Below are 12,298 nucleotides of genomic sequence, written 5' to 3' on the forward strand. Positions count from 1 at the left end.
TTCTCTACAGTGTAGTCTCTAACATTTAAGGGTTATTAGTAACTCAAACCTTTTTTTAAAATTTTTTTTTAATTTATTTGACAGAGAGAAATCACAAGTAGGCAGAGAGGCAGGCAGAGAGAGAGAGAGAGGGAAGCAGGCTCCCTGCTGAGCAGAGGACCTGATGCAGGACTCCATCCCAGGACCCCGAGATCATGGCCCTAGCCAAAGGCAGTGGCTTAACCCACTGAGCCACATGGGTGCCCCTCAAACCTTTTGCTTATAAATTGGCACACCTTCAATGGAGGACAACGTGGCAGTATTTGAATTCACTCAGACATTTTACTGGTAGGTTTTTATCTGATAGATACACATGTACGTAAAAGCTATGGTGTACGGATTTTAGCTAAATAAATTATGAGACTTCCATACAAAGGGATACTGGTCAGCCCCCCAAAGAATGAAGGAACTCTATGTGTACAAATATTTAAGAATGTCCAAATTGTTAGTGAAGAAAAAGCAAGGTGCACGACAATGTGTATAATATACCTCTGTGTAAAATATTATTTTTTGGTATATGCTTATAAATGCATAGAATATCTTCGGAAGAACACATAACAAAGTGTAACAGGTTCCTTTGGGGAAGGGAAGTGAGATGTCTGGAATACAGGGGTAGGAGAAAGAGTTCATTTTTCCCTGTATCATCTACTATACTTGTCAATTTTATACCCCTTTTAAAGTTATCTGTTAAAAAAAAATGTTTCTGAGTCCTGGCTTAGGTGTTCTACAAGTGATAGAGTGAAGGCTTACAATACAAGGACCAACACTATAGTAAATCTTGTTTGTTTTTTGCTATGTGGCAGTTAGGCACACAGTCGTAAAAGGTTTACCTGAAGTGATTATAATTAATTCTTTTTAAAAATAAAAGTGCCTATTTCTAGGTGTATCTAAAGGAATGAAGAATTTATAGCTGGACAGGTGGAGGTTTGTCTGACAACCTCTGGGGGTCAGTCACCCAGGAAGAAAAAGATTTCTCGAGTTTGCTGATAGAGATTTCTGACAGGCTGGCAAAGAAAGTGCATTTACTGTATACCTTGCCCGGGCAGTCCAACCGCCCAGTGATCTCTAGTTACATTTGCTCTTACACTTTACTCTGAATTCTTATTTGCTTAGTGTGGGTGTCTGCAGACCCACAGAGGAACACATTTTTAGGTTAGTGTATCGGGGACATCCTTGGAATATTGCAGGGCCGTTTGCTCCGAAGCCTATCCAATGGGATCCTACTGGCGTTCCCTGTCTATCTTAACTTGGGTGGATCCTCTGTTGAGAGAGTATCCCTATGCTTTGTGATTCGTAGAACGCATGGTATATGGCGTATTGTGCTGTTTCCTGTGAAGGGCTCGTCATGAAAAGGGAAAGTATGGTTGCACAGGCTTATCTTCTGCCTCCCATCTTCTCCCTTGATAAGAGGGGCAAAGGAGAATGCTGAGCTTTGCAGCCTTTGGGGTGACATGGGCTGACTTCTGATCCGTACATACGTAATGGGGTCTTGGGCAAAATTAAAAGAAGGAGGGGCACCTGGGTGGCTCAGTAGGTTAAAGCCTCTGCCTTCAGCTCAGGCCATGATCCCAGGGTCCTGGGATCGAGCCCCGCATCGGGCTCTCTGCTCAGTGGGGAGCCTGCTTCCTCCTCTCTCTCTGCCCGCCTCTCTGCCTACTTGTGATCTCTGTCTGTCAAATAAATAAAATAAAATCTTTAAAAAAATCCTTTAAAAAAAAATTAAAAGAAGGAAACGTCTGTCACCCTCTCTTTGCTTCCATCAGGAGAGGAAGCATTTTCTTCCAGGTTGAGCCTTCCTGCTCTGCTGTTCATACCTTTTTTTCACCTAACCCCTACCCCCACCCCCAGAAGTCTCTAAAGTCATGTCATTCTCTCTTGTATTTTCTCCCTTTATTGACTTCTCTCTTACCTACAAACAAGTAAGGTAGGTAAGGTACTAGGCCTTCCCAACATAATATATTGGTTCTTTCAACTTTGCCTCTTAAACATCTTGCAGAAGAGCTCCAGAATTGGTGTTTGGTAGCACCTGCTCCTCCTCCATTAAGAGGTAGTAATAATTGTACCCCTCCCTCAGTCGTGAATATTACTGTAGCTAAAGCACATAAAGCACTTAGCACAGCCTTTGGCAGATACAAAAGGCTTACACACTCGATGGCTTTTGCTTGATACTGTTGAGTTAGTGGCTGTTCTTAATACTGTTTTCCCAAGGGCATATTACACTAGCTGCCTCCTGTTTTGCAACCTATTTCTTTCTTTTTTTTTTTTTAAATAGAGTTTATTCTATGTTTTTATATATTTTTTTAAAGTAGGCCTCACACCCACCGTGGAGCCTAATGTGGGGCTGGAACTCCTAACCCTGAGATTAAGACCTGAGGTCAAGAGATTGAGTCGGACACTTAATCATCTGAACCGCTCATCTGCCCCTGCAACCTATTTCCTAAATCTCTCTCAATCTGCTCAGTGATCATGGCCAAAATTGCCATTCTGCTTCCTTCTTTCCTTCCTTCCTTCCCTCCTTCCTTTGATTTTATTTATTTGGCAGAGAGCGAGAACAAGCAGGGAGAATGAGAGGGAGAAGCAGGCTCCCTGCTCTTGGGGCTTGATCCCAGGACCCTGAGACCATGACCCTAGCCAAAGGAAGACACCCAACTGATTGAGCCACCCAGGTGCCTCTCTCGTTATTTTCTTGTCAGTATTAAACTTCTTGGCTTTTCTTTGCAACATCCTACTTTCATAATCACATTTAAAAAATTTTTTTATTTAAGAGAGAAACTTGCTCTCTTCTCTACTTCAGGTATCATGTCACCATCCTGTTAGTAACTCTTTGTTTGTTATCCCCTGAACTCTTTTACACCACATGTTTAGCTGTTTCCAGAAGTTCTTGGCTCTTTCATTTTCTCTGTTCTCTGCTCCCCAGTGACCTCATGGCTTTTACCAGAAGTGTTCTCTGAATTCTCCTCCAGGCTGAAATCTCTGCATTTCTAACCCCTGTGGCATTCTATCACCACCTCCTAAAACCTCTGTCCTCTTTCAAGGACTTTCCCAAGTCTCTTGTTCTCCCAGATACCTGCAGGCAGAGGGATTTCTGCTTCCAAGGAGCCCCACATACTTTTTTCTCCTTTGGTGTTGGTCTTCGGGACACAGTTTTACTTGTTTTTATTAGTATAATATATACCAACCAAAGTATTTTTGAATGAATGAATAAATGAATGAATGATGCTATTATTCTTAGAGATATTGATATTTTAAAGGAAGAATGGATGAACAGATAAACTATATGCTACCTATGGGTTCTCAAGGGCTCATCTCCCAAGGGCTCATCTCCCACTTATACTGCAGTGACATCTTTGGGATGGAGAATTTGGTAGGCACTAAAGTCAGCCATACAGTTAGAAATGAATACAGTTATCAAAATATCTTTCAAAAGTAACTCCATTGCTCATAAAGTATCATATGTGAAGATTTGATCTCTAATTGATTTCTCTATGTTGAAAAAAATAGATAAAAACTTTATGAATCTTAATATTTTTTTCATGAAAAGTATATATATTAACTAATAGGTAAACAGATTTATTACTGTTATTTAAAATGGGGCGCCCAGGTGGCTCAGTGGGTTAAGCCTCTGCCTTCGGCTCAGGTCATGATCTCAGGGTCCTGAGATCGAGCCCCACATCGGGCTCTCTGCTCAGCGGGGAGCCTGCTCCCCCACCCCCCCGCCTCTCTGCTTGCTTGTGATCTCTCTCTTTGTCAAATAAATGAATGAATAAAAATCTAAAAAAAAAAATAAAATGAACTAATGAGTAAATATCTTAAGAAGTCCTAGTTCTAAATTCTGGTACATAAAGGTTAGTAGAAATTCTCCTAAAAATGAAAGTTTTTTGGAGGTCCTTGGTAATGAATATGAAGGGGTTCCAAGCTCCAAAAGTTTGAGAACTGATGCTCTTGGGAATTGTGTACTTCTGAACTTAAAATCATATTGATCACACTTAGGTTTTTTTTTTTCCTCCTCCTCACGCTTCTTTTACCTCTTACTTACTCCTTTAGCAAAAATTTTAAATTCATCCAAGTTAAATGTGTGGTATGTGTCTCTGCTGAACTTCAGGAAGTGAAATCCTATTGCAATGGTCTTTCTGCTGTGCTGCACATATATAAACCTTACTATGGATGATCTAAATAAAATTGCCTTTAATCTGTAATTCCAAATAAAGGTGTTCTTGTCCCATAGTGTGGCGGGTTTCCAAAAAGTCAATTATTTAAGAGGATAGCTTCACTAATAACAACACTTGTAAAAGAGTATAGCTCTACCTCAAGAAAAGGCTTTTTAGACTATGTAGCTCACTCCGATGAAGTTCTAATCAAGTTTTAGATAATTTAACAGGATATTTGGAGCATCATTTAAGACCATCTGGGTACATGGGTACTCAGGGGTAGTTTGCTACTTGGAAATTGGAGAACACTGATGGTGTTAGAGGATTCCTTTTCCTTGGGTGCCCTGGTTCTTGGTCATATCCCTTCAAAGAATGAAGAGGTAGACCAGACGGAGAGTGGTGAGCAGCAAAGCAAAGGTTATTGAGCGACAGGCACAAAGCTCCTGGAAAGGGAGGGGAACTGAGAAGGTTGCCACCATAGTTTCTAAGTCTAGGGGTTTTTATGGGCTTGTTGGAAGGCTGCTTTAATTTGATGAACCTTTCATGAGCCTGTCACTCAGTCAGCGTTTTATCGTGTACGTATATGTTCCGATCATGTGGGAGCGAGTAGAGCCTCCTTCCACGGGGATGTAAAATCTTTTCAAGGATGGTTTCCTCTTAGGGAAGGGGCCCTTGTCCCTGGCTGCCTTTCTTCCAATTAGCCTGCATTAATTGCATCTGATTTGAAAATATTACCAGATTAGAGTAGTTACGTAACAAATAGGCCTGGCATTCGGTTAAACGCTGTGTGTTATTCTCCAGGGACAGCTGTAAAGAATACACATAAATGAACTTCTATATCTTTTCCCTTTTTAACAAAACGATTTAACATGATCAGAGATTATAAACATTTTATTTGCAAGTTGTATTCCCCCAGGGAACTGGATAAAGCCGAAGCCTATGTGACAACAGAGGAAAAGATGTCCTAATTGTGTTAGTGCTGACATAATGGGGACTTTCACCAGTTTGGGAAGGGGTAGGATTGAGTAAGACATCAGTTTAGTGTGAACCTTTATGATATGCTCTATTTGGCTGGTCACTGTTGAGTTCTTCTGATTCCCCATTAGGCCCCGTGGGGAATTCATAAATGTTTTACTCGTGTGCTTATGAATTTATATAACATAGACGTCCGTTCCGAAGTTCTAAATGCCTTTGCTTGACAAGACAGGAAATGAAAATATCAGCTAAAGAGGAGAACTGGCATTTTAGGAGATTTTCAGTTATTTAATGGACATTCTGTTTTTAATGATGCTACCAAAATAACAAAAACAAAAACAAAAAACAATCATTACCAGCAAAAATAGTGCTCACTTTTTTTTTTTAACCTCAAAAGAAGAAAACATGTAAGATTATTTTTTATGAAGTTTGCCTAAATGCTGCCTGCTGGAAAGAGTACTCATTGAAAGTGAGATCAACTTGTGGCACTGTTGGCGAAACAGATCCTTGGGTTTAGGTTATTATAGGTTTGCCCGAGACCATTAATCTTGGATCAAGGGCGTCAGATGAACTATCCCTGTAGGACGTGGGCAGAACCCCACAGGAGACCCTGAGCGGACTCTTCCTGTAGATGGACTTGCTTTGCCCTGAAGCGGTTCCCCTGAGCCAAGAGATGGCGCAAGTCGGTCCACCTGTGACTCGTTTGAAGCGGTCCTTGCTCCAGAGGCGAAGCTGTATAGAGGAGACACCAGATGTCCATCTGGAGTCTGAAAACACTGCTTCTCTGCTTGGTCTGTTTTGGTGCCTCCCTGCATATTGTAGATTCAAGATAACTAATCCAACACTTTATCCTTGTAGATTCAAGATAACTAATCCAACACTTTATCCTAACGTACATTATGATAACTTTAAGAGAAAAACAACTGTTGTGCAATTAAGCATTGTTCGTGCTATGATATGTAGAAGATAGTGTGTGGGAAACATAAAAAGGGGAGTAAGTAGTCTGCTTCACTTGGAAAAGTATTTGTTACACATTAGATTTTTTTTTTTAAGTACAAAAGAATTTTAAAAAAGAAAACAAATGACCGATAATCTGTGCAACCCGTCACCCCCGATCACCCAGCCCTCTGGATGTTAAAAAAGCAATTCATGCATACTTGTAGGATTTTTTTTTTTTAAATTAAGGAATACATCTAAAAACTATGCCTATGAGATCCCCTGAGAGAGAATTTTTTCTCTGGAAGATCTGAAAAGCCATAGTATAGAAAACTTTCAGGGAGGGGAAGGATTTGTTTTTGGACATTTCTGTGCTGTTGGCTACCCTCACCTCAGGCCTGGGATTGTAAGTAAAATCTGATTATGTTATAGGGTGAGCCACACATTGAGCCTGAGACCAACAGTTTTCCTTTTTTGTCCTCTGCCTTTCCCTCCTCCGAATAATAATGACAATCAGCAAGCACCTCCCCTCACTCTGCGGTGTGTGGGATGTGTGTGTCTGTGTGTGTGTATGTATGTATACACACGTATACATACAAATATCTATATAATGTATATATGCTATATAGAGATACGTTATGTATGATAATATATAATATATATATATTATATATAATACATATATATATAAACACCCAGCTTTGTAGGCTGCCGTGATGGCAGCAGAAATGGCATAATCTCCACTGTCAACCACAATCCATGACCGTTTTCTGCTCCAGGTGGTAGAAGCCAGCTCACTGGACATTTGTCCTCAATAGATATGGGCTATTGAATTAAAACCAACAAACATTTGGTTTCTAGTTCTCTGTTGTCCTAAACATGGGAGCCTCTTCTACATGTGCTTTAGAATATATTGAAAAGGCTATCACAATGAGGTGGGGGGGGGAGTAAGATTCAAAATTGGCAATTGTCTGAAACTCTTTCAAATTCGGCCTGCTTTTCTTTTCCTGTAGTATTGAGATAAGATCCTGAGAGTTGCCGAAGCAGAGTTTCCATGTTCTTATTAAGGCTCAGGCTTCCTGTTTACACCTTTGAAGGGAAAATTGTATTCATGGATTCCTGAGGTTCTAGTCTAGGTGTGTTCATTCTGTTGTTCATTCAGTAATGATTGGGCTGGGCCTTGGGGCAGCAGAAGTGACTGGCACAGGGCCTGTGGGCGCTGGAGTCCAGTGGGGAAAGTGGACCTGCAGAAGTCATTCATTTCTAGTATGAGAGGTCCCAGGAGGAGGATTTGGAGGTCAGGAAGTATTTTTTAGGGGAAAAAAAAATACATCAAAGTTAAGTTCCCTGGCCACCCACCAAAACCTAATTTTTTTTTCTTTTTGATATACTACTAATAATAGCTAAGCCGTATAGCCTTAGTAAGTCCCAGGGAGAATTCTAAGCCTTTAATTTATCTATTCCTTTCAACAGAGCTATGAGGTATTATTATTGCTATTATCTCCATTTTTAACATATAAGCAAACAGACATGAAGAAATTAGTTTGCTCAGATAGTCCTACCAGATGTCTAGTCTTGTAAAGAAATGAATGACAGCACAGCCTGCTTAATTTGTGTCTTATATGAGAGACCCGTTTTTGAGATTTTAATTTATTTCTTATTTATTTTTATTTTTAAGTAATTTTTATTTATTTGTTTGACAGAGCACAGGCAGGCAGAGTAGCAGGTAGAGGGAGGGTAAGAAGCAGGTTCCCAGTGAGCAGAGAGCCTGATGTGGTATTCCATTCCATTCAGACCATGATCCGAGCTGAAGGCAGCCACTTAACCAACTGAGCTACCCAGGCGCCCCTGGAGCTCCTTTTTAATAGTTAATTTGTGTACATGCAGTTTAATGATATCAATTCATTATCTGTTTCCTTCTTTGTATTCCAAGTTCCATCAGAGCCAACATCTTGTCTTACCTGCTGTAGTATTCCCAGCGTGCAGCTTGGCCTATCCAGTATATTGGTTGAATAAATTCAGCATGAAGAGCTCTTTGAGAGCATACTAATTCCCCTGTCACCCTTTTTCTCAGTGCTTTGCAAAAATTAGGGACTTAATTAATCTTGGCAGAATGAATAAATGAAATTGTTAGTTTTTGAAGAGGGGATAGGGCTTACCAATTCCAAAAGATTGTATTATTTTCTTACTATAATAAGTAGATTTTGAGTTTACTTTGTTTAGTTCATTCCAAGTTCTGTGACTCTGAATTTTTCCAAGTTTGTATGTTTTCAGTGCTTTCCCAATTTAGCAAATGTCTTTTAAAAAACTGCTGACTATGCAAAAGGGTTAAGAGGTAGAATGATTTTAAGATAAACTGAGTTTGATTTGGGAAGTTTTCCTTGTCTATAGTTTGGTTCCTGTGCATTTTAAACATATCAGTCAGTGCCCCTCCCCCCTTTTTGCTTAACAAGATCTGGATTCTGTTTACATACCATTATATTCAGTAGTCAACACTTAGGTTTAAGGTTGGTGAATATTGAACAAAATCCATGAGTTTAATATTAAAGTATACAGAGGATTCCATAACTGCCTCATGTATAATTAATTGTGGGAGAAGAAAAACTTTGCTCTTTCAGGTTTGATGGCTGGGTCTGTGAGGCAAATGGACAAGAAAAGATACCCAAGTTTATTAATTTTTAATATTGTGGTCATGACAGCATCCCAGAAAAACAGAAGTGAATACCCCAGAGATGATGATATTTGGGAATTTACATACTGTCTTCCTAGGGGAAGGGTTGGGAGATGTAGGCAATTTCAAAGAGAGTAAATGATTTTTAGAAAAGGGGAAGGGGATCCTAGAAGAAAAGGTGGGAGATACGGTAGTTAGAGACCAGGTTTGTCTGGGTGCGGTGTTGACTTCTCCTTCCTTCTCTAGAGATAAGAGTCCTTTTGGGCTGATAAAACTCCCAGGGATTTATGACAGTTGAGATCCTCTTGGAAGATCTGTCTTTAGGCAGATATAGAGAGTTCAGAGGAAGCCTCTCACTGCATCTGCTGTTTTTCAAGTGCCTCAAAATCACAGCTGAAAATCCCCTCTACACCAAAGCAGCATGTTATAGGGCGGCATGTCCTGAACATCGGGCACCTGAGGACGGTGTGATAAGGAGGTGGCACAGCTGGGACACAGATCGATTTGTAACCCCTTGTCTGGTGCCGGGCATTCCCTGGGACTGTAGGACGAGAACAGGGGGTCCGAGGGGGGCACTGCCCTGCCATGGAGCTTAAGAAGGCTCCCTTGCAGGTTCCCGTGCACCACCCTTTCGCCACCGCTGTAACACCTGTGTGTAAAACGTTGTATCTGTATTTCTATTTTTACACCACACAGAGCTAAAAGATTTTCATATTATAAGAAGGCCAAACTCATCCGTTGGTTGGGGTGTATTGTGGGTCAAGTCTCCTCTGCTTTTGGACTTCTGCTTACGGAGGAGCTTGGCTATGACTTGTACGTAGTGTAGTAGAGTGGGGGAGAGACTTTATTAAGGGGATGAGCACGGACCAGTGTCCCACCTGGATTCACGAAGGGTCGGGGTGGTGCAGATTGAAGCAGCACAGTCTGTGGTACGCCATGCTTACAGAATGCGTGTCAGGTTGTCTATCCAGTTAGGAGGTAAACTGAGGCAAACTGTAATGACGAGAAATCGAATTGATTCGAGAGGAGGGAAAGAATTACAATTCAGGAAAACAGTGGGGCAAGCTACCTGGGAGTCCATTGAAGGCTTGGGGTGGTTTATATTTACCGGCGAGGAGTGTGAAGAGGGGAAAGTCCAGCTAGGGTCCCGGCGGTAAGTTCACTGGCTTGAGGATGGAGAGAGATTCTTGGCAAATGTTCGCTGCTCAGGAGGTAAGGCTCAGTCTTCTGGAAATAAGGCATTTACTGGAAATCGGTGTTTTAGTTTTTAAGTTCTCTTCTGCTGAGGGTACATGTGTGAGATTCTACTTTTCCATATCCTCCAGGTCCTAGTTTTAGAGGAAATCCTTTCACAGAATCTTAATGAGGTTCCAGCTTCCATGATAGCTTAATCAAAGTGGGACTTTATATGTGAGAATTTTGAAATTTGAGAGCTTGAAATTCACTCTGTAGGGCTATGGCACAAGATTTTAGAGTGACTTTTAGCAGAATTAAGGGAATGCTTTAGTTATAACATGACTTCCTTCCTAGAGTTTTGTGCATTTATGGACATTTTGATGAAAACGAGATTATGGATGTATTAATTTTGTGAATGTTTTTGTGTTCACATTTGGTTCATTTGTGTCTGTGATGTGTGTGATAGAAGCCAATAAATGCTTAGCCTGTTTGGGGTTGATCTTGGCATTTTAATTCATCTTGATGATACTTGAATATATCTTGTCTACCTGAACTACTGTGGTTACATTGCTTTCTCATTTAATTATAAGGTAAAAATAACTACACTTTTTCTTTAGTCCCAGAAATCCTGGATTGAAGGAGTGTTCAACAAGAGAGAATGTAACAAAATCATACCTAGCTCAAAAGACCCTCACAGGTACAATTTTTAATTATATTTTTTCGTTTTATTTTAAGATTTTTTTTATTTATTTGACAGACAGAGATCACAAGTAGGCAGAGAGGCAGGCAGAGAGAGAGGAAGGGAAACAGGCTTCCTGCTGAGCAGAGAGCCTGACTCAGGGCTCGATCCCAGGACCCCGGGATCATGACCTGAGCCAAAGGCAGAGGCTTAATCCACTGAGCCACCCAGGGGCCCCTATATTTTTTCATTTTAAAACAACACTATTTTGAGTGACTGTTTAGGGAAAACAGTATACAGTGAATTGTCTAGAGGATTTAATCATACCTGTGAAGTTAGCATTTATTTATTTTTAATCAGTATTTGTTTGTCTTTATAAAAATAATATGTGATTATTGTAGACAAACTGGTACGATCAGGGACCTTGTTGTCAGTTTCGTACCTGACTGCAAGCCCAGAGCCTATGACAGTGCCCGTTGTGTGGAAGGCTCCTGATAGACATCTGTTTAATGACTTAATGAGGTATAAAGAAGAAAAAATTGATCATAATGACATCACTGGGATGGAGCCACTGTTAATTTTGTGGTGACTTTCATGTCTTTAATGCTCCTGTTTCTCTTAGTGGAAGAATAGAAATTAGGGAGTATTATGCTACATGAAATAATTACATTTGGCAGAGAAAGACAAACACCATATGATTTCATTCTTATGTGGAATTTAAGAAACAAAGAAAATGAGCAAAGGGGGAAAAAAAGAAACCAAGAAACAGATTTTTTAAAAATATTTATTTATTTGACAGACAGAGATCACAAGTAGGCAGAGAGGCAGGCAGAGAGAGAGGGGGAGGCAGCCTCCCTGCTGAGCAGAGAACCTGATGCGGGGCTGGATCCCAGGATCCTGGGATCATGACCTGAGCCGAAGGCAGAGGCTTTAACCCACGGAGCCATCCAGGTGCCCCGAAGAAACAGATTCTTAACTATAGTGAACAAATTGGTGGTTACCGGAGGGGAGGTGGTGGGGGCATGGGTTAAATAGGTGAAGGGGATTGAGATGCTCTTATCAGAATGAGCACTGAGTACTGTACAGAATTGTTGGATCACTATATTGTACACCTAAAACTAACATGATACTGTGTTAACTATACTGTAATTAAAATTTTAAAAACTTAATTAAAAAAAGGTATTAGGGAAATATCTAGTGCTATATCCATTCCACCATTCCATTCCCCACAACTTCTGAATACTGAATATTCAAAATACTGTGAATATGTCTTATCCCCAACTCAAGTGTTTATGGAAAATTGTGACAACAGTGACAGTTTGGGATATTTTAGGACACTGTATTCAGATTATGCGGACAATTCCACATTTCCTGTAAAGTCTTTTTGCTTGAGCAGATAATGGATGGCAGAATGGAATGACTTGAGTTTGACCGCTCTGAGTTGTTGAGAACCATTTGGAAGCTCTACTTGTAGAACAAAGTTCAAAATAGCAGCCAGTGAAAGATAGGAGAATAAAGGGCTATGGAAAATTCCCCAGGGTAATTGGGTAATTGGGTTCCTGAAATTAAGATTGGGTGGCATTGCCCTTGGAGAGTAGAAATTAGAAGGAAGGGAAAAATAGAAGAGCAGTATTGTAATTAGGGGGACCACTCTATTTTTAGGCTCTTTTTAGC

General features: G+C 40.4%; 1 protein-coding gene across 1 annotated transcript in view; it reads left to right on the forward strand.

Moving 5' to 3' along the window:
* Positions 1-12,298, forward strand: part of TRPM6 (transient receptor potential cation channel subfamily M member 6) — a 174,686-nt gene that overhangs the window by 44,154 nt on the left and 118,234 nt on the right. Inside the window, exon 2 of the mRNA XM_045085383.1 lies at positions 10,563-10,642. Coding sequence (XP_044941318.1) covers positions 10,563-10,642 — 80 coding nt within the window. The remainder of the gene's footprint in view (positions 1-10,562; positions 10,643-12,298) is intronic.

Source organism: Mustela putorius, unplaced genomic scaffold (assembly GCF_011764305.1).
Source record: "Mustela putorius furo isolate JIRA1106 unplaced genomic scaffold, ASM1176430v1.1 tig00000854_pilon_pilon_pilon, whole genome shotgun sequence".
NCBI lineage: Eukaryota > Metazoa > Chordata > Mammalia > Carnivora > Mustelidae > Mustela > Mustela putorius.